We start from the raw sequence: 23587 nt of genomic DNA on the forward strand, positions 1-23587 counted from the left end.
TCATTAATCCAAAGAGTAAGCTTGAGAGGTTTAAATCCCTGTGACTAAATGGGCTTTGTAGTTGATAAGATTGAATCCAATGCAATCTACTGCAAAAGGTTGCTGGTAATCACTCTGCATATGGCAAAGCAGGATTACACAATTCAAAATAAAAGGAACGAACAATTGGCAGGAGACGCACAGTATCAGTTTTTTATGTTTCTTTGAAAATAATTTCACAAATACCAAATTGGATGGGCTTTGGAGAATGAATCACAATTTTAATCAGCGGTTTGAGCCGAGAAGGTCTGAGAAGAAGCGTGACGGGCAAATCCCCACTATTTTCCCTGCGGGCAGTATGCACACATTATGCTACCTGCTCATTTACATGATCACAGTGTGCAGTGAGAGCTGAGCACAGTGTAGACTGGCTGCACCCCTGAACAGCTCACACAACACCACTGACACTTCCAGGTGTGGGAGCTGGTAGCTGTGGCAGTCACCAGACCTGCTGGGATTCAAGAGGGCATCTGACTGTTGTTGGATCAACATGGTCAAGCTTGGCTCAATGGTCCCCTTCTGTGCTGTACCATTTCTGTGTCTCTATGTTTCAAAGTTCAATGACCTTAGCACGGTGGCTCAGTGGTTAGCACTGCTGCCTCATAGCGTCAGGGACCCCAGTTCGATTCCAGACTCGGGCAACTGTCTGTGTGGAGTTTGCACATTCTCCCTGTGTCTGTGTGGGCTTTCGCCCACAGTCCACAGATGTATAGGTTAGGTCGATTGCACATGCAAAATTGCCCATAGTGTCCAGGGATTTGCAGGCTAGCCATTGGAAATGCAGGGTTACAGGGATGGGGAAGGGGTTGTGGAGTCTGGATGGGATGCTCTGCGGAGGTCAATGTGGATACAATGGGCCAACTGGCCTGCTTCCACTCTGTAGGGAATCATCTTTAAATATCCCATCAACCCACCATTGGATTAATCTTCTTCTGGAGAATCCTGGGCCCCAATCTCTGCTGCCATTCTGCCATCTTTCCGGAGCCAAGTCCCATTCTTGTAAAGCTTCCAGCATACACTCCTGTGAAAAATGCCTCCCCCCATTTTCTCAAGGTGCACGATGATTCCAATTCTACCTCACCATCCTGCCGGTGTCAGTGGTGTTGTGTGACCTGTTCAGGGGTGCAGCCAGTCCACACTGTGCTCAGCTCTCACTGCACACTGTGATCATGTAAATGAGGGGGCAGTATAATGTCTGCACCCTGACCGTAGGGGAAACAGTGGATGGTGGGGACTTACCCGTCACGCTTCTTCTCAGACCTTCCCTGCTCAAACCTCTGATTAAAGTTGTGAATCATTTTCCAAAGCCCATCCAATAGAATATCATAAGTTAGTGAAATCATTTTCAAAGAAACGTAACATAATTCGAAGAGGAAGCAGATATTGATGATGATGAAACCCCCTTTCAGTTGAGCTCACACTTACAGCCACCAGTTCCAATTGTTCCAAGTCTTTGGGACCCTGGAATAACCTTATAATGACATCAATGTGCTGCTCTTCACTGGGCATAAATAGCACCGCATGGGTGGAGTGGAGAAAGAAATAAAGAAGAAACTTATACAGAGCAGCATAAGAGTAGACTGACTTGTATTAAGCAAAAGAGTTTGTGACATAGTCTTTCAGTAATATAATAGAAAGATTAAAGCTTGATTTATCTCTGAATAAGAGTCAACCAACCCACTCTTCAGCAGATTCTTTATTCTCCACCAACATTAGTCGGCAGTCACCAACAGGGAAGGCGATGGGCTATAGTGGCATTATCTCTGGACTGTTAATCCAGGAAATTCAGCTCATGTTCTAAGGACCTGGTTTCGAATCCCACCATGGTAGAGGGTGGAAAATGAATTCAATAAAACTCTGGGATTAGGAGTCTAACGATGCAATAATCAAGACACCTTAGTAATGTTCAGGGGACTTGGGTTCAAACCCCATCATGGCAAATGGTGGAATTAGAATTCAATAAATTATTTGGAACTAAAAGTCATCTAATAATGACCACGAAACCATTGCTGATTGTCAGAAAAACCCATCTGGTTTATTAATGTCCTTTAGGGAAGGAAACTGCCTTCCTTACCTTGTCTGGCCTAGACTCCAGACCCACAGCAGTGTGGTTGACTCTCAACTATTAGAGTTGGGCAATAAATGCTGACTCAGCCAGCATCCTGTGAATGACTATAAAAACTTGCAAGAATTACTGAGGCACTGCCTCAAGTGAATGGGAGTGACTCGACAGAACTATCCCCTTAGGTTGACAGTGTTCCAGCTACAACTGAGAACACTATTACCCAGCATGCAGCCCCTGCCCTTGCCAAGATGGGGCCATAGCAGCCTGAGGTGATCCAGCAAGGCACCAGCATTAGTCAGGACCTTTCCACTACTCAGACTACAGCAACTGGGTAACACCAAGAGGACGGGCAATGACCCACAGAGGGCATACAGCTAAGGAATGGACACAGGGAGTAATGGACATCGATAGGATATCTTACGTATTAGCTCACCATTTTTGTTAACTTGTGTTGATATACCATGCAAGACTTTCGTTCGTGAATTTGATTGGGAAAGTCTATTTTGCATTGCCTTTCATTTTTGCATCACGATGGTCAGTGACACAGGGAAGGTCAGGAATATAAAACTGGTGGTAAATTGGGGATTTACCAGCATTGCAGTTACTGGTATATCTCATTGAAGGAGTTTTTAACATGGAATCTTGGCAGAAAGGAGTTACTGAGGTGGCAGCCTATGTTCCACTTCCCTCTCCTTCTTCCTGGTCGTGTTCCGTGTGACCTTTGTAGATTCTCCCAGTCATGCTCTATTCCAAGGGAAATGCCTACGAGAGCATCCATGCCCATGGGCCATTCCAAAGACATTTAAGTCAACAACAGGTCCTTCAGCCAGGGAAACCACTCCCTATAGATCTCTGCAACTTGAAATTATGAAAAAGGGTGGTGTGGTGGCTCAGTGGTTAGCAGTGCTTCCTCACAGCACCAGGGACCCGGGTTCAATTCCAGCCTTGGGCGACTGTCTGTGTGGAGTTTGGGCATTCTCCCTGTGTCTGTGTGGGTTTCTGCCAGATGCTCCAATTTCCTCCTGCAATCCAAAGATGTGCAGGTTAGATGGATTAGCCATGTGAAATGCAGGGTTAGGGTAGGGGAGCTGGGTTTGGGTGAATACTCTTTGCAGTGTCGGTGCAGAAACAATCGGCCAAGTGGCCTCTTTCCTCAAGGATTTTGTGATTCTATGAAAGGATCAAGTACTTGTAGAATATTGCCAACTGCTAAAACAAAAAAGAAAACTAGCAACTAAAGTAAATAGTTTATAAACCTTTTAACTAATGTTGGAGAGGAACACAAGGATATGGGGTTGGCTGGGGAGAAAGGAAGGTATCTTTCCTGCCACTTAATGCATGATAAACCCTGTGAAACCCCCCTCTTTTAAATGCATTCATTGAAGTATTGTGCTCCAAAATGGCAACACTGGCATTAAATCTGTAGAATACGCTATTTGGCGTCATGATCTACCTGCACTACAAACCGCTGGCAAACTAACTCTGTGAGCTAAACGTAGAAAACATCAAAGATAGGAGCAGGCCATTCAGCCCTTCGAGCCTGCTCCACCATTCAATGACATCATCATCAATATAATGCCTGGCACAGCTAAAGGAGTGCCAAAAAGCCCAATGCTGCAGTCAATGTGCATTAAGATTAAAATGTTGGCTAAACTTGCGACAATCAGAAGGTTGTTGGTTTAACTGCCATGTCAGAGACTTGAGTGTATTGTCCAGGCCGATATGGCAATCAGCCCTGATGAAGGGCTTATGCCCGAAACATTGACTCTCCTGCTCCTCGGATGCTGCCTGACCAGCTGTGCCTTTCCAGCACCACAACCTTTGACTCTGATATTTCAATAGAGTAGAGTACAGGCATGTTTAGTTTGAAATTCTGGAAGCGATTGTGTGTGAACGTATTGTATCCCAACTCACAGAACCTCAGCGTATTCCTGGTAAACTATGTTGGGGTCAGGCAGCAATTATGAGGAAAGCCAATTGACCTGAAACTTCGACTTTGCCTCTGCAATGTTTCAGTTAAGGTCATTCAATGGTTTGGGGCTAATACTGAAAGATACAAATTTGCCTACACCATTTTCCATCAATAATGTCTTTAAAACCATTCTATCTAGATAAATCTAGAATGCGTGCAATCACTTCAATTATCAAGTCAGGTAATTATACTTTCAGGTGGTTTCTGACTCATATAGTGATTTGCCATTTGCTTTAGGTTATTTTCTAAGTCTTCTCACTACTTCACAATCACAATACAGTTTTGGCCTCCTTACTTGTGAAAGAGTGTACTGGCACTGGAGGCGGTGCTGAGGAGGTTCACCAGGTTGATTCCAGAGGTAAGAGGGTTGGCTTAGGAGGAGAGGTTGAGTAGGTGAGGACTACACTCATTGGAATTTTGAAGAATGGGGAGAGAATCTTAAAGAAACATATAAAATGAAGAAGGGAATGGATAGGATAGAAGCAGGGAGGTTGTTCCCACTGGTGGGTGAAACTAGAACGATGAGGCACAGACTGAAAACAAGTTTATACCCGAAATGTTGACTTCTCCACCTCCTGGCTTGCTGTGTTCTTCAAGCCTCCAGTTTGTCTACCTTGGATTCCAGCATCTGCAGTTTTTTCGTCTCTAATCAAAATAAGGGGGAGCAGACTTAGGGCTGAGTTGAGGAGGAACTTCTTCACCCAAAAGGTTGTAAATCTGTGGAATTCCCTGCCCAGTGAAGCAGCTGAGGCTACCGTGTTGAATAGGGAAAGGGAGATAATCTTTTGACCAGTATGGGAAGTAAGGGTTATGGTGAGCGGGTGAACTGAGTCCATGGAAAGATCAGCCATGATCTATTGAATTGTGGAGCAGGCTCAAGGGGCAAAAGGCTACTCCTGCTCCTAGTTCTTATGTTCTTCTGATCTTCCAACCTTTGTGCAGTGCAGAGTTCAGACTAAGGCAAGTGGAGAAATCACTGGATAGATTTTGCTAGTCAAAGAGTCATGTAACAACCATCAACATTGTCGCTTCTTATGATCCCTGTACTCCACTAATTCGGGCTCTGTAAAGGCTCAGGTAAACAGGAACAATTCGAAGGAGGAGAGGGAGAGTTGGAGAGGCAGAGAGGCTTAGGAAAGGAACTCTGAAGTTTAGGACCCAGGCAGTTGCGGGCACAGTCACCAATGATGGATAAGCATAAAGCTAGAATTCAAGGAACACAAATTTCTTCAAGTTTTCTTTTTCACATTGCCCCAAAAATGTGGCTGACTAAACCATCATTTATTGCCCATCCGTAGTTACCTCAAGACATAGTGGTGAGATGCCTCTTGTAATGCCCCAATCTTTCAAATGAAGGGACACCCACAATGCTCCTAGGAAAGGAATTTCTCAGATTTTGAGTTAGCCGCAATGAAAGGACTGCGCGATATTTCTAAGTGAATGGTTTAGAGGGGAACTTGCAGGTAGTGGTAATGCCATGTATCTACTGCCCTTGTCCTCATTAGAATGCTGGGGAGGAAGTTATTTTATCAATCCAGGAAACCAAACAATGTGGGCCTGTTAGGGAAAAATAATGTGTCTTCTAGCGTAAAAATGTGGCAGGAAGAATGCATCATTAACCATCTCCTTCATTCAATTAAATGAACGCTTGGAATCATGATCGTTTGCTTTTATAAGTATTGGTATTGACTTGCAGGGAACTGGCAGAGAGAGGATCAAAAGGCACAAGGGTGAGGGAAAGGGGATAGTGATGAAATGTGACAAGCAGAACTGACTCTTCCAAAATAAAGTAAGTGCCTGACTGAAGTTACCCAGAAGCACAATTCATTCCATTGTAGACAGTCAACAAAAGGGAATGAGTCCTCACCACTGAGCACTTAAGCCAATAATCAGCCCCAGCAATGCTCAGAGCATTTGTGAAACAGCTGAATAGAAATCCCAGAGATAAAAGCAAGGGGATTGCCTCAGACCCATTGAAGCAAGCCGCCACAGAACATGCTGAAAGAGCAGACCCCTCGACAAAAACAGACACAATAAACTGGCAAAGTGGCAATAAACACAGCTGAGGTGTTCAGCTGAAAATGTTTCTGTACTTAGTATTGACCAGAAGGTTACAATCATCTCAATCCTGTTGGTATTAAATCTTCAATAAAACAACTTTTCCAGTCGGAAAGTTTACATTTACTGAGAAAATAAAATGCTTCGTATTTCGATGTAAGAAATGTTTTTAATTTCTCCAGCAATATATTCTCTTCCATTTGTTAATGTTACTGGGGAAGCAACATATGTAAATATTAAGTCAACCATGTTATGAGGATGAGTCAGAACCCTAAAGTACTTACAAATGCATTGAACTTTTCATGGCATGCATTTTTTAAAAAAAGAATTTGATTGATTTATTGTTGTCACTTGTACCGCGATGCAGTGAAAAGTGTTGTTTTGTATGCTGGAGAGGCAGATCATGCCATACAAAGTGCATCAGGGTAACAGAACAGAGTGCAGAATACAGTGTTACAGCCACAGAGAAGGTGCAGAGAGAGAGAGAGGGATCAGAATTAACATTTGAGAGGACCTTTCAAAAGTCTGTTAACAGCAAGGAAGAAGCTGTTCTTGAATCTGTTTGTATGTGTCTTGAAACATATTTATCTTCTGCCTGACAGAAGAGGGTGGAAGAGAGTATAACCGGGGTGGAAGGGGTCTTTGATGATGTTGCTTTCTTGAGGCTGCGGGAAATATAGATGAAGCCAATGGATTGTAGGCTGGTTTGCATGATGGACTAGGCTGTGGATGAAAGTTCAATGGCTTTTGGGAGAGGAACGCTGGAATGTCACACCTGAAGTGCCAAAGGAACTCTAAACAAATACCCTTTCAAGAACTGTGAGATAATTCCAAGTCAGAGTGGTGAGTGGCTTAGAGGGGAACTTGCAGTGTGAAGAGAGGTAAATCTAAATAAACTGGACAGTGATCTCCTGTGGCTACAGGAATAACGAAAGGTTAACTATCTCCCCGCCCCTCCACCACTCCATGCTTAACATGAAGTTCCCAAAGCACCTCTTTGTCAACTATTGTCAGACTATGGGCACCCATTTCTCATGCTGTATAAATGGTTGTTACCTTTCCTCGTGGTTTTCTTGCCTGTGATTGGTGTGACACAAAATGTTGCAACCTCATATCTCTTTGTAATGAGTTCTAAATGCGGCGATGAAAGTATAACCTGCATTGAAACAAATTCATCTATATTGTGTCCTACCCAACATAAAATTGAACTGTTGTCTATTGCGCTTCTTTTAAAAGTAAGAACATAAGAACGAAGAGCAGGAGTAGGCCATTCACCCCGTCATGCCTGTGCTGCCATCGACATAATCATAGCTTATCTCATTTCAGCTTCAACTCCACTTTTCTGCTTGTTCTCCGTAACCCTTCAACCCATTGCTAACTAAAAAATCTCCTCTTCAAATTTTCTCAGTGTTCCAGCATCCACCATCCTCTGGGGGCAATGAATTCCACAGATTCACAATCCTTTGAGAGGAGTGATTGCTCCTTATCTCCGTTTTAAATCTGCTGCCCCCCTTATACTAAAACTATGACCTCTTGTTGTAAATCGCCCCACATAAGGAGACACCCTCTCTATGTCTGTATACCTCAGTTAGATTTCCTCTCTTTTTAACGTCTAAAGAGTTTAGGCCTGAACTGCTCGCTCTTTCTTTGTAAAACACACCCCTCCCCTCCGGAAACAGCCCAGTGAATCCTCGGAACTGGCTCCAGAATAAATTGGAAAATGCAGTGAAAATGTAATGAACTGGATCAACAAGTGACAATGTTATGGTAACAGATGCAACGTGAATCATTTGACACGGTACCAGGAATTTGACACATTTATTTGCATTGAAAATAATATTTACGTTTTTGCTTTAACCTACATTGAAAAAGTGATCTGTAAAATGGGAGAGGGGGGGGAGAGTACAGCGGGATCTGGGTGTCCTTGTGCACCAGTCGCGGAAGGTAAGCATGCAGATGCAGCAGGCGATAAAGAAGGCAAATGGTATGTTGGCCTTTAGTGCGAGATGTTTCAAGTACAGGAGCAGGGATGTGTTGTTGCAGTTAGATAGGGCCTTGGTGAGGCCACACCTAGAATACTGTGTGCAGGTTTGGTCTCCTTTTCTGAGGAAGATTACGTTTGCTCTCGAGGGAGTGCAGCAAAGGTTTCCCCAGCTGATTCCAGGGATGACGGGACTGACATAGGAGGAGAGATTGACTGGGTTCGGATTGTTTTCACTGGAGTTCAGACAAATGAGTGAGGATCTCATAGAGTCTTATAAAATTGAAACAGGTCGAGACAGGGTAGATGCAGGGAGGATGTTCCCGGTGGTGGGAGTGTCCAGAACCAGAGGGGGAACCTTCTGAGGATTCAGAATGGACCATTCAGGATGGAGATGAGGAGTCATTTCTTCACCCAAAGAGGGGTGAGTCTGTGGAATTCATTACCACAGGAAGTGGTTGATGCCAAGACATTGAATGTATTCAAGAGGAGGCTAAATATAGACTTGGGGCGAATGGGATCAAAGGTTATGGGGAGAAAGCAAGATTAGGCTGTTGAGTTGGATGACCAGCCATGATCGTGATGAATGGCGGAGCAGGCTCGAAGGGCTGAATGGCCTCGTCCTGCTCCTATCTTCTAGGTGTCTATGTATCTTTCCATGGGGAATAGTAATGGTCAGATTGCCGTAAAGTTAATTATACAGACAATGAAGCATTTATGAACTGCATAGAATTTCAGATGATGGAAAACGTATTAAAGTTTGTCTTGTTTGCATTAAGGTTTAATGAAACCGAATGAATAGAATTTTCTAAGGAATAGCTTTCATAATGTAGGCTAAACCAAAAAGGTGAACATTATATTCAATGCATATGAATGCCTAAAGGTCACAAGGAACACTGAGCTTACAAATATGCCTCCCCACCACTGTGTTGGTGTATCTTCAAAGGGTTTTCCCTTTTAAGGGGCTGCCTAGATGTAAATGGTGGTCCAGCAAATTTGAGTGGCTTAGCTGGCAAACCCCAGACAGCGAGTGGCCAGACCCCCTGAGCGATATCTGTGCAGCTCCCCGATCCTCTGCACTGTATCCAGACCGTGACCCAATCCCCAGATGGTAAAGGCACAGACTGTAACAGAACCTGTTAGTGCCCAAAGCTCCTGGACTGATATCGGGCGCAGCCTCTGTGCTGGCACTGACAGGTGCCTCCCTGGAAATGCCAAAACCACCTTCCTGAGACTTGGCGGAAGCGTGGCCCTTGGCTGGCATGTGGTGCAGCTGTGAGATTGGTGCAGCATGTCCATCCTCTGAGTGATCATTGCTGGCTGCCCAATGTGGGAAGGTGCTGGCTCTGTCTCTGCACTGAACAACAAGATGAGACAGAAGTACGATGAGCCTGTCAGCTCGAGATGGGGGTGGGGGAGCTCAGAGAGTAAAGAGGCAGGGATATTGCGAGCATCCGGTCAGGCACGAAGTAAGTGAACACTGAGAAAGCAAGTGAGCAGTGCTGAGACACCCCCTGGGCAAGCCTGGCAGCCTGTCCCCCCTGAGCAACCAGCATTTCACCGTGGGTTACCAGCCTTTGTGAGAATTGAAGAGCAGCAGCATTACGCAAGTGCATCCTTAGAATCACCCTACAATATGGAAACAGGCCATGCAGCCCATCGAGTCCACACCAACCTTCTGAAGAGCTTCCCACCCAGACCCACCCATCCTACCCTATTGATCTAACCCAACATTTCCCATGGCTGAAGCACCCAAACGACACATCCCCGATCCAGGTGCCATGACTTGGCATGGAGGGGCTGCAATGTGTCAGATGCCAGCATCCTTGGATGGGAAGTGCACGTGCCCATTGCCACGTTCCCTGTGATGTTGGCATTGGGTGTCCAAGGAGAAGCCCATGGTGAGCTGGAGTTGAGCTTCTATCCATTCCAATGATCGGAAGCTACATGTCACTGAAGTGAGATTTGCAGCTAGTGGGGACAATAGCAAGTGACAATCCCTGTTATTATATCTCTCATTGCTCCCTGCTAAGAATCTCACCTCAACGCTGAAACTCTGTTGGAAAACTCAACCAGTTGCTTCCAACTTTGGAAAGGGATTTGCCTGACATCTCCCAGGCGTCTCCCCACTCCTTGCCTCATATATACAGCAGACAATAAATTAAATCTCACTGACATAAATTGCTGTGTAGGAAGTTGACAAGCAGGAAGATTAGTGAAATATCTCCTCTAATGCTTTCTTACAAAACAGAAGCAAAGAAAAAAAACACACAATGGCGCATGAAAAATGCTATTAACACCATGACTTCTTTACATTGGGAGCAAGGTTAAAAATGTGAGTCCTGAAAGACGCTCTGTCTCTGAATGAAGATGAGGAGGCTGTGATGGCTCCTGGTGTCTTGACTTGCGTGCTCGATTGATCAGATTTATTTTTAAGGGCGTGTGCATGTCGATTCAATGAGTGTTTAAGTGTTGGTAACCGATGTAACCGATGCACTGACACACTTCTTTCCTTTTTAAAATGAAACAAGAACAGCCTTATTTTACTTAACACGGTCTCACAATTAGAATGAGAAACACTCCAAAGGCCGACACACTCACACACTTGAAATTCACACACTCGAAATTGACACACACAATTGAAATTCCACATGCGCTTGAAATTCTCACTCACTCGAAATTCACACACACACACACCTCTGTGGCCTTTTGTTTTCAACACTGAGTTGGTAAAAGTGATTACTCTCAATTCAGACAGTAGCTGCTGGGTTCATTTTTTTACTCTCTGCCCGAGCTAAGCAGATAATCAAAACCACAAATGGGTTTCAAGACTTTAAATGAAAAGATAGAGTGAAAACCAACTCAGGGGTTTTGACAGACACTCATTCAATTGTGCACTGGTCTTCAGAGAAAACAGGTGATTAACTACACAAGGATTAACTTGCTTGGCATATGTCTCTCTCACTCCAACTACCTAGTGACCCAAATAGCTCGTGATTCCAGTTAACTTTTTTTACCCGATTCGATGACATTTGAGTACCTTCCTTGCATAACCAGAGTCTCAATATACAAATATTTTTGTTCTCAACCAGGTCAAAGCATATCATTGTTCCTTTGGTATCAAAATCCTGGAATTCCCTTCTTAACAACACTGCGTGTCCATCGAATGGACTACATCAACCACCTTCTCAAGGAGGCAGCTGGGGATGGGCAATAAATGGTGGCTCAGCCAGCGTTACCCACATCCCACAAATGAATAAGTAAGAAAAGTACAGTTGCATCCATCCTAAATGAAAGCAGTTTATCATGTGCAGTAGTAAATGTTAATCTTATAAAATAAGCAATGTGACAATATTTCCTTTGCTCAAGTAATAGCCAATCTTTGCGAGTAGATGAGAAAATGAGCGAGTTAGTTTAAAACTTTTCATTTAGAATAATTCATTTAGAAGTTTGCAAGCTGTAAAGTTTTCTTTACAATCTGTGAGGGTTTGGTGAGGTGGGAGAATTTTGAAACATAGAAACATCAAAAATAGATGCAGGAGAAGGCCATTCAGCCCTTCGAGCTTGCTCCACCTTTCAATATGATCATGGCTGACCATGAAATTTCAGTCTCCCAAGACCACAGCATCTCCTACCCCTTGATCCATTTAGCCGCAAGGATTACATCCAGCTCCCGCTCGAACAAGATGGTGGGCGGCACGGTGGCACAGTGGTTAGCACTGCTGCCTCATAGCACCAGAGACCCAGGTTCAATTCCCGCCTCAGGCGACTGACTGTGTGGAGTTTGCACGTTCTCCCCATGTCTGCGTGGGTTTCCTCCGGGTGCTCCGGTTTCCTCCCACAGTCCAAAGATGTGCCGGTCAGGTAAATTGGCTATGCTAAATTGCCCGTAGTGTTAGGTAAGGGGTAAATGTATGGGTGGGTTGCGCTTCGGCAGGTCGGTGTGGACTTGTTGGGCCGAAGGGCCTGTTTCCACATTGTAATGTAATCTAATCTAAACTGGCTCCAACAGTGTTTGGGAGTGATGAAAGTCTTAAAAATTAGACTGCCCACTCCAACCTACCTACTAGTTAAAATAACTGAGGCAGGAGGCTGGGTCAGAAACAGCCAGCACCCAAGGATGTAGCTGCCACTTTGAATCTTTAATGACGCTCCAAGACACATTATCTATCAGATTAAAACTACTGTTGATTTATTGAGCTTCCCAACTCTCCTGAGATCACTCCCCACCAACAACCTCCATTCCAGCCATCCTTCCTCATTCGTCCCAATCCCCCCTGCCTCTCAACTCAACCATACTCTCATCAAGTTCTGTCATCTCTGTATCAGGCTTCAATCTGTACACACAAGTTCCCAATCTGCGCTGGGCCTCTTATTCAACTCCAGCTTCCTGGGATGGGCTTAGCCTCCTGGGACATCATCCCTTCATCAAACACTCCACACCACTTTCTCTCCAGGTCCATACCCCTTCTCCCAACTCCCGAATCAACTCCCTTCTTGAGATCACCCCCCCCTCCCCCATCAAAACCGACACCATCTCCACATCACCCCATCGCCCCACCAAAGTCATAGCATAGAAACAGACCTTCCTGTTCAATCAGTCCATGTTGAACGTAATCTCAAATTAAGCTAGTCCAATCTGCTTCTCCTGTCCACCCTCTGTATAAAATATGTGCCCCTCAAATCTGTTTTTAAATCTTTCTCCTTTCATCTTTGAAATGTGCACCCTAGTCATGAAATCCCCCATCCTATGGAAAAAAACTCCCATTAATCCTATGTATATCCCTCATGATTTTATAAACTTCTATAAGGTCGCCTCCCAACCTCCCAGGGTCCAGTGAAAAAAGTCCCAGTCTATCCAGCCTTTCTTTATAACTCAAACCCTCTGAAACCGGCCATATCCTGGGAAATGTCCACACAAACTACTTCAATGGTGCACTTCACAATAAGTAACTTCAAATCAAACAGAAGAAAAACAAGGAACTGCTGATGCTGGAAATCAGAAACAAAAACAGAAATCGCTGGAAACATTCAACCAGTCCTGCAGCATCTGTGGAGAGAAAGGAGTCAAGAGTGTGGTGCTGGAAAAGCACAGCAGGTCAGGCAGCATCCAAGGAGCAGGAGAATCGATATTCCAGGCATAAGCCCTTCATCAGGAATGAGGCTTGTGGGCCAGGGGGCCTGAGAGATAAATGGGAGGGGGGGGTGGGGCTGGGGGAAAGTAGCTGAAAATGTAATAGGTGGGGATGAAGGTGATAGGGCAGAGAGGAGGGTGGAGTGTATAGATAGGAAGGAAGATGAACAGGTCAAGAGGGTGGTGATGAGTTGGAGGCGTAGGACTGGGATAAGGTGGGGGGAGGGGAAATGAGAAAACTGGTGAAATCTACATTGATCCCGTGTGGTTGCAGTGTCCCGAGACGGAAGATGAGGCGTTCTTCCTCCAGGCGTCAGGTGGTTAGGGTTTGGTAGTGGAGGAGGCCCAGGACCTGCATGTCCTTGTTGTAGTGGGAGGGGGAGTTAGCCACAGGCTGGTGGGGTTGGTTGGTGCAGGTGTCCCAGGGATATTCTCTGAAATGATCCACAAGTTGCTGTCTTGTCTCCCAAATGTAGAGGAGACGACATCGAGGTTACAGTAGATGTTGTGTGTGGAAGTCCAGGTAAATTTCTGTTGAATGTGGAAGGAAAGCAGAGTTAACTTTTTGGATCCAGAGACCCTTCTTCAGAACACAGCTGTCTGAATTGTTATGTAAAAGATTAATTTAGCAAGTGATCTGTGCCAGCAATATTTTATAAGCTGTGTGAGAATGAATAATCAGGTTGCCTTTGTTTTTGGCTTAGTACCTGACGGGAGAATGACCAGTGTCCTTAAAACATCCACATTAGCTGAGATGATGAATGGAAACTGAGTGTGGGATTGAACCCACAAATGTCTGCCCCCACCCAAGACCTGGGAGCATTACCACCCATGCTCACTGACAGATACAGTCACTGTGCTGCCATAGTGCTAGCTAACTATGTTAGCTTTTGTTCCATTCTTCAGTTATCAAGTTCAAACTTGAAATGAATTGCAACATAAGAATCTTGATGGATTTCTGCGTCCCTAATTAATTTATTTATTAGTCTTGTGTGGTAAGCCTGGCAAGTTAGCTTCTGAATTTTTGTAAATGTTGACATGGTTCCCACTTTGTGACGCTAGTGAAGCAACCGCGATTCTGAAAACTCTATTCCCAAATCAGCACCTGACATTTTTGCCAGGATGAGGTAGGGGTGGTCAGGAGAGTGCGGGGGTATCAGTGTTGAATTATACGTTGCAAATCCATGGATCAAGGAAACGGTTATGCAAACAGAGTGGGGTTCCCTTTGCTGTCCATTGGGTTTGTTAAATGGAGACAATAATTTGCATGAAAGGCAGCCAAAATAAATTAGAATGGGTGGTCTGATTGGAACCATAGAATCCCTACATGCAGAAGCAGGCCATTCAGCCCATCAGATCCACATTGACCCTCCAAAGAGCATCCGACCCAGACCCATCCCTCTATCTATCCCTGTAACCCTGCCTTTCCCATGGCTAACCTGCCTAGCCTGCACACTATGGGGCAACTTAGCATGGCCAATCCAGCCTAACCTGCACATCTTTGGACTGTGGGAGGAAACCAGAGAACATGCAAACTCCACACAGGCTGGAATTGAACCCAGGTCCCTGATGCTGTGAGTTACAGTGCTAACCACTGAGCCACTGTGCCAGGAGTGTGTGAAGGGAGGGATATGCTGTGAGGAGTGAGGGCTGTAGAGCTGATTTCCTTACAGATGTAACTGTGGTGATTGTAATGAGGTCAGCCAGGTGGATCTCATTGAGTATGAGTTCCCTAATTGGGGCTGTTAATCTGATCCAATCAGGGAGCCCTGGTTGACAGATATAAACAGGAGTTTCAGGGGTTCTGTCACTCTAGGAGCTGGCTCTGTGCTAGATGGGTCAGTGTCATGTACTATGTATGTGTAAATAAAGGGTGACTTGGTAATGGCATACCAGCCTCTATGGAGTTAGTTCAGTAACAAAGTCCCAAATTAAATAGCACATTCTTCCAAGCTGGATCTATGGAGCTGGAAGAGTTTCTAAATCTGCACTCCTGATTCAGGAGCAAACATTTGAATCAACATCTAATCACTGGTAACTCTATAACTGTATAAAAGCACAGAAACCTCCATGTTTATAGGTGTTACTGTAAGTAAGGAATGTTCTTTCAGAAAACCGTTATTGAATAATATTGGCTCATCCTGAATAGTCAGGAAATATTGAAAAAGTACTCATCCTTGGGAGCTTGAGCAGATGGTGGAACTTAATTGAAATGAAACAAATATATAAAATTGTGCTTTATTTGTCCAGAGGAAAGGTCACCAGACCTGAAGAATTAACTCTGATTTCTCTCCACAGATGCTGACAGACCTGCTGAGCTTTTCTGGCAATTTCTGTTCTTGTTTCTGATTTATAGCATCCGCAGTTCTTTTGGTTTTTATAAGATGGTTGTATTGGCTATAGGTGAATGCCAAGTTTATGCTTAGCTTTCATTTCAATATATAATGAGTTTCATCTGATTGCTAATCTAGGTATCACATTCAATTCATAATTGCTTTCAGGATCCTGTCTACTATTATTTAGTTCCAGCTTTCATTAAAACTGGCATGATTGTGCACACAAAGCTGTAATGTTGCAGATTACTAATTCATCAAAAAAAACACTTCACCTTGTAAATAATGATGTTGCTGTTTTTATACTGTTACAGTTTCTATAACATGCAACAATCATTTCATTTTCTATTGACAATACCTACATGTTATAAAGGAATATGATTATCTTGTCATTGTTTCCAAGTCACCTCTTTGTGTTGAGAATCTCTGAGCATGAATAGCTCAATCAGAGTTTCTATAAACCTCCTGCAGCACTGACAAATGGGACTGACATAACCTGCCAGGAATTTAATACAAAACAGTCCATTCTGATCGGACTTCAGAAGAGAACAGTGCCTGCTTAAAGCATAAGATAGACTTCCACTATTTTGTCCTTAATAACAGACGACTCTGAGGGTGGAATTGAATGCTGCCTCTTATGAAGGAATGGGGCAGGGAATCCATTGCCTTTCCTGACAAAGTCAAGGGAGGGAAATGTCTCCCAGGTTATTGAGGGCCACTTAAGGGTCTCAGTCTGCACTGGCAGCAGCAAGAGGGCCCACACCACACGGGCAGGCCTCCAGATTCAGCCTGATGCCTCGGTTGGCGACCCAGTACCCCATGAACAACCCCACTGGCAGCAAGGCTGTAACTGCAGGGAGGTCACTCCCCCTCTCTAGGCCTTGGGGACTGTTACTGGTCACCTATAAACCCAGTTGTGAGCATTGCCAACACTTGACCACAGCTGATATGGGAAAAGCAGTGGTGGTTGGCCCACTCCTTGAGGCAATAGGGGAGATGTTGTTTTGCAGCTTCACTATGACTGTTGCTGCATTTTCCTTGTCTGCTGAATACGTTTTGGTTTGAGACCAGGATTTTGTATTTCTTTAAATTTCCCAACTCTTACCTGTTTAAATGGCTCATTTATCAATTTCCCTGGTTCTCCCAGTTTTCTCTCGATGCTCCCTTAGTTTCATTCCATACATACACCACCCTCTGTGTGAAAAGGTTGCCCCTGAGGTCCCTTTTATATCTTGCCCCTCTCACCCAAACCTATGCCCTCTAGTTCTGGACTCCCCCCAGCCAAGGGAAAAGACCTTGTCTATTTACCCTGTCCATGCCGCTCATGAATTTGCTCCTCCAATGTTTGCTTGTTTCCTCTTATGATACTGTACAAAACAGAACTGCTTCAGTGACTATGCAGGAACATAAAGATATTTTTTATGAATAAAATATATTTTTGGAATTTTAAAAATTAAACAGTTTCCCAAAAATGTCAGGGAACTGAGGATCCCTTTAAAATCTTTCCCCAATCACCCTAAACCTATACCCTCTAGTTCTGGACTCCTCCACCGCAGGGAAAAGCCCTTGTCTATCTATCTTATCCATACCCCTCATGTTTTTACAAACTTCTATGAGGTCACCCCCCCTCTCCCCCCTCCCCCCCCCCCCCCAGTCTCTAAGGCTCCAGGGAAAATAGCCCCAGCCTAGGCAGCTTCTCCCTATAGCTCAAACCCTCCAACCCTGGCAACATCCTTGTAAATCTTTTCAGCACCCTCTCATAATTAACAACATCTCTTTCCGAAAGCAGGGAGACCAGAACTAGTTTCAGTAACGGTGAGCACCAAGTTATTATGGATTTTAGTTGCTTTTGTTTTTCAAAGACTTGCTCACCAATGTCTTTTAAGAAAGAAAAGGCGCCATCCTTACCTGGTCTGACCTACATGTGACTCCAGACCCACAGCAATGTGGTTGATACTTCCCTTCAAGGGCAAAAAGGGGTGGGCACAAAACGGTGACTTTCCAGCGGCAACCACATCCCTTGGAAGTAAAAGTTATCCTTTTTGGATTTCGGACTGTGGAGTGCTTAGGTCCAACTGTCTGGGCTCAACGCCTGTTTAGCTGTGAACATGGCCTGAGAACGTTGGCTACCTTTGGCTATATATTCAAATGCCTGCCATGCCTGTTCTTATCTGCCAGTCCTGAAATGCATGATTGTTCCAACTCTCTAGCTGCCAAATCTTACCATGTCTGAAGGCGGAGGCTGTGGAATGTGTGCCTGAAAAATGTGGTCATTTTGTCACTCCCAATTCCTTCCACAAATGGTTTCCCACATTGTGGAATCTGGACCTCCAGGCAACTGGTTTATTTCATCTAAATAACTGTCTCCCCTTGTGCCAAGAGGTTCTGCTGAGTGAGTCTTCACTCCGCTTCTGGAAGCTTACTTCACTCACCACAGTTATAGGGATCAGATTCAACTCTCAAACCCAGTCCCTTATCTGTTTCCCTGGCTGGACCGTCACCAGATGCAACATCACCAGATTATTTTTGCCACTTAAATCACTCTGCAGATGGAATTTAATCCAATAGGTACTGGGCCCATGCAATGGCGAGTGTGGCCCTGAGATCAATCAGTCTCCGAGTGATGGCCAAACTGCGCCTGATTAAACTAGAACATGAAAGGGGCTGATGTGAGCCTCTGGGACCCATGCCTGATTGGCTGGTCAGCACTTGGCAGGTTGGACTTGTTCCACCAGGGTCCTGAACCCTGGAGAGGACCCAACAATGGCCACCTAAATGCCTGAAATCTACATCATGACATTGGGCCTCCCTTCAGTGGAACCAATTAGAAGGGGTTGTGATGTTTGTTATCAGCTCTACAATCTGTCAGGCCAATTTAATGCCACCCTATAAAAGATCTAACACACATCCCAGTAAACAAGTATCATCGAATATTTTTAACTGGGTTCTTTCAGAATCTAAGGGCAAATGTTCACTAAAGTACTTCTAGCCTCAAATTCCTGAAGTGAAAATATTTCAATACAGAATGTTTTGCTCCTATCTAGTTTCTATACAGATTCACTAAGTGGCTCTGTGTTTTACATTGTTTTGCTGGCAATCCCTGGTTTTGGCAGTGATGAATTTGGGTGACAGATGAGACACCTGTCAAATCCCTAAAATTCCTAATCAGGGGCCTCTGACACCAACTGTAGCTGTAGGGCGCATGGTATTGGGGGCAATGTACTAACTTGGATTGAAAGTTGATTGGCTGATAGGAAACAAAGAGTAGTGATAAACGGCTCCATTTCAGAATGGAAGGCAGTGACCAGTGGGGTACTGCAAGGATCAGTGCTGGGACCGCAGCTTTTTACAATATATATTAATGATATAGAAGTTGGTTTTAGTAATAACGTTAGCAAATTTGCTGATGATACAAAGCTGGGTGGCAGGGTGAAATGTGAGGAGGATGTTAGGAGATTACAGGGTGACCTGGACAGGTTAGGTGAGTGGGCAGATGCATGGCAGATGCAGTTTAATGTGGATAAATGTATGGTTATCCACTTTGGTGGCAAGAACAGGAAGGCAGATTACTACCTCAATGGAATCAATTTAGGTAAAGGGACAGTACAAAGAGATCTGGGTGTTCTTGTACACCAGTCAATGAAGGTAAGCATGCAGGTACAGCAGATAGTGAAGAAGGCTAATAGCATGCTGGCCTTCATAACAAGAGTGATTGAGTATAAAAGCAAAGAGGTTCTTCTGCAGCTGTACAGGGCCCTGGTGAGACCACACCTGGAGTACTGTGTGCAGTTCTGGTCTCCAAATTTGAGGAAAGACACTCTGGCTATTGAGGGAGTGCAGCGTAGGTTCACGAGGTCAATTCCTGGAATGGCGGGACTACCTTAAGCTGAAAGACTGAAGCGACTGGGCTTGTGTACCCTTGAGTTTAGAAGACTGAGAGGGGATCTGATTGAGACATATAAGATTATGAAAGGATTGGACACTGTGGCAGCAGGAAACATGTTTCCGTTGATGGGTGAGTGCCGAACTAGAGGACACAGCTTAAAAATACGGGGTAGAGCATTTAGGACAGAAATGAGGAGAAACTTCTTCACCCAGACGGTGGTGGCTGTGTGGAATGCTCTGCCCCAGAGGGCAGTGGAGGCCCAGTCTCTGGATTCATTTAAGAAAGAGTTGGATAGAGCTCTCAAGGATAATGGAATCAAGGGTTATGGAGATAAGGCAGGAACAGGATACTGATTAAGGATGATCAGCCAGGATCATATTGAATGGTGGTGCAGGCTCGAAGGGCAGAATGGCCTACTCCTGCACCTATTGTCTATTGTCTATTGAGATTGATTGAGGGAGACAGGCATGGCTTTTCCACAAGGTTAAAGCAGGGTAGCATCTGGTGGGAGGGACCAAGTGTCTCGCCATGTAAGGGTGAGAGTTACCTTCACTGAGCCAGAAAGAGCTGGTGTTCTCCCCCAGGAGTCAAGGACAGTGTTAGCCTTCAGTGCTCCTCATTCACCTTTCCGTCCCATTAGACTCTCCTTAGACCCCCTTCTAGGCCACCAGGCATCCAAGGGATGCCTACTGTTTCCCTGGTGATGTCTGTACAGTATCCTCTTCCTACGCCCATTCTGCAGGGAAGTGGATCGACTGTATAAGGAGAGTTATAAGGAGAGGTTGGATGCACTGGGAGTTCTTTCACCCCAGTGTAGGAGGTTGAAGTTTGTCAAAGTTTATAGAGGTCTTATAGACCTTACGGAGGTTTATTAAATCATCAATGATATACCTAAGGCAGGTGTCTTTTCCCTAGGGTGGGGGATTTCAAGACTGGGGGGCATATTTTTCAGGTGAGAGGAGAAAGACTTTCATAAAAAAAAGGCATGTGGGGCTTCTTTTTACACAGAGAGTAGGTTTGTGTGTGGAATGAACTTCCAGAGGAAGTGGTGGATGTGGGTACAGTCACAAAGTTCAAAGACACTTAGGTAAGTACATGTGGGGTGGCACGGAGGCTCAATGGTTAGCATTGCTGCCTCACAGCGTCAGGGACCCAGGTTTGATTCCAGCCTCAGACGACTGACTGTGTGGAGTTTGCACGTTCTCCCCATGTCTGCGTGGGTTTCCTCCGGGTGCTCCGGTTTCTTCCCACAGTCCAAAGATGTGCAGGTCAGGTGAATTGGCCATGCTAAATTGGTGTTAGGTGTAGGGGAATGGGTCTGGGTGGGTTACTCTCCGAAGGGTCAGTGTGGACTGGTTGGGCCGAGTAGCCTGTTTCCACACTGTAGAGAATCTAATCTAATCTAATCAAAAAACAAAGATTTGGATGAATACGGGCTGCATGGTGGCTCAGTGGTTAGCACTGCTGCCTCAGAGCACTAGGGTCCCAGGTTCGATTCCAGCCTCGGGTGACTTTCTGTGTGTATTTTGCATGTTCTCCCTGTGTCTGTGTGGGTTTCCTCCTGCAGGTCAGGTGAATTGTTATGCTAAATTGCCCATAGTGTTAGCTGCATTAGTCAGAGGGAAATGGGTCTGGGTGGCTGTTTCCACACTGTAGGGAATCTAATCTAATCTAATATGAACTCGGCACTGGCAGGTGGGACTAGTTTAGTTTGGAATTATGATGGGCATGGACTGGGTGGACTGAATGGTCTGTTCCATGCTGTCTGATTTTATGACTCCATAATTGTATGTAAATAGGACCCTGAATTTAAAATATCCCAGAATTGCAGGTGATGTGAATATGTCTTTTGATGTTTCGGAGGGTGACCGTAGGCGTCAAGGCAGAATGACGAAGCTTAAATCATCAAAATTATTCAAGGGCATGAGGCATCTGCACAGAATTTTTCAAGAACTCCATTGTGAGATTGGTAATTGATTGCAAAGCCACAACAATCTTTACAATTATAGTTGCAGTCTATTTTTATTGAAAATGTCAAATTAATAACTACATTGGGAGAATCCACCAGGAGCCACAGAGGGACGTATCATCAGGATGAGAAGGTATGGGCACAAAAACCTTCCATCAGAGTGACGGATTGGTTAAAATAACACTCGCATTTCTCTTTCAGAAACTTTGACCCAGTCTTCAGCGTGCAAGAGATGGCAAATTTCGGAAGTGAGGGGCAGGACCATGAAATGCTGTTACCCCCTTCCTGCTCTCCAACAATGCCCAACGTCCAAGAGGAGGGACACGAACCACAGGACCACCCCGCTGTATCCCAGGGCAAAGGCATTGTCATCCATTTAACTTCTCCAGCGAGGTGTGGAGACTGGGAGAGTTCAGAAGTCAAGGGACTGAGCTGCTCGATGGCTCGGGAGGACATTGGAATAACCACGGCAGAGGGGAATGAAGGGACAGCAGAAGAAAGTGTTCGCAATGGTGAGGAACACGTGAATGTGCCGGCTTCATCCCTCCCGTCTTCTCCTTCGATTCCCGGATTATTAGGCGAGTTCCTTTTTCCAACTGTAACCTCCCCTCTGGCATCCTCAGTGAACTCCTGTGGCTCTTCTGAAGCGATGCCTTTGATCAGCCTCGTCAAATCTCTGTCCACAGAGATCGAGTCCAAGGACACGTCTTCTCTGAGGCCGAAGCCTTTGCTGAACCTGGTCAAGTCCATCTCCACCGAAATTTCACGGCACGAGCCAGAGGTCACACAGTCAAAGTCGGACTCGAAGCTGAACCTGTATCTCTGGCGGCAGTTAACCCAGCCCAAGGGGAGAAATGGAGATTCCAAGACCGCTCCACCATCGCCACTGCTTTCACCCACCGAGAGCAAGATCAGTTTCTTCAAGGTGCCCGAAGTTGAAGCCAAGCTTGAAGACACCAAAAGAAAGTTCTCCGAGGCTATCCAGGAGCCATTGAACATGCTAAGCAAGATAATTGGAGATGAAAGTAGTGGAAGCCCCAAATCTAAAGCATCGCAGTCGAACACCAGTGGCACAGGCTCCTTCTGTACCCCTAATGCTGAAGACTGCAGCAGTGATGCCTGTAGCAAGAATAAAAGGCCTGGCTTTGATAAGTTCAGAATAGAGATGCTTAAATCCGAAAAGCGAGAGGCTGGTAGGCCACCTCATGCCGAGGTGTCTTCCCCAGGAAGACATGCGAAAGGGAAACAGAGGAAACAATGTCTGCCCTTTCCACAGGGTTATGGGGACACCAGTAGCCCGAGGTACGAGATCTGTTCAGATGGAGATGTGCTACAGGTCATAGAAGCGGAGCCCAGTGAGGACAGTGTGTGGTGTGGACATGATGCCACGTGCCCCTACTCCAGTCGGGCCTTGACCCCACTCCAACCTTCTCGAAAAGTGCCAAGTAAAACTCTAATGTGTTTTGTCACCCTGGCCTACAGCTACTTTGTATTACCACTGCCATCGTTCCTGTCCGGCCTTTGCATCGGACTTGCCTGTGGATTTATGATGGGCCTACTCGTCATTTCACTACAGACACCAAGGCTTCCACAACCCAACCGTGTAATCCTGCTGGGTAACGAACCTCCGCAGTCGGAGAACATAGTTAGGGAACCCAAGGATTCCGAGACTGTCAAGGTAAAGGGCTGCAATTCTTTTCCTGGAGTTGGCTTTAACATTTTACACACGGTCTTTGAGTCAAAATCTAGGAATTCCCTTCCTAACACTGAAACGTAGAAACGTAGAAAATAGGTGCAGGAGTAGACCATTCGGCCCTTCGAGCTTGCACCACCATTCATGGCTGCTCATGCGATTTCAGCATCTCATCTCCCCTTTCTCTCTTTGTCCCTTCAGCTGCAAGGGCCATGTCCAGCTCCCTCTTGAATCTATCTAACAAACTGGCCCCAACAGCTTCCTGTGGGAGAGAATTCCACAGGTTCACCACTCTCCGTGCGAAGACATTCTTCCTCATCTCAGTCCTGAATGGCTTCCCCTTATTCTTAAATGGTCACCCCTAGTTCTGGACCTCCCAACATCCAGAACATTCTTGCTGCATCTAGTCCATCCAGTCCCATCAGGATTTAATACATTTCTATGGGATCCTAGCCAT

At 45.2% G+C, this 23587-nt stretch overlaps 1 protein-coding gene across 2 annotated transcripts in view; it reads left to right on the plus strand.

The window, feature by feature from the left end:
• tex2l (testis expressed 2, like) overlaps positions 1 to 23587 on the plus strand; it is a 108647-nt gene that overhangs the window by 15706 nt on the left and 69354 nt on the right. Inside the window, exons 1-2 of one of the 2 annotated variants that reach the window (XM_072559382.1) lie at positions 11294 to 11375; positions 21639 to 23115. In XM_072559382.1, coding sequence (XP_072415483.1) covers positions 11368 to 11375; positions 21639 to 23115 — 1485 coding nt within the window. In that variant the 5' untranslated portion in view covers positions 11294 to 11367. Of the gene's footprint in view, positions 1 to 11293; positions 11376 to 21638; positions 23116 to 23587 lie in introns of those variants that run through there. The other variant, XM_072559383.1, reaches the window with a different exon arrangement.

Source organism: Chiloscyllium punctatum, chromosome 40, assembly GCF_047496795.1.
Source record: "Chiloscyllium punctatum isolate Juve2018m chromosome 40, sChiPun1.3, whole genome shotgun sequence".
NCBI lineage: Eukaryota > Metazoa > Chordata > Chondrichthyes > Orectolobiformes > Hemiscylliidae > Chiloscyllium > Chiloscyllium punctatum.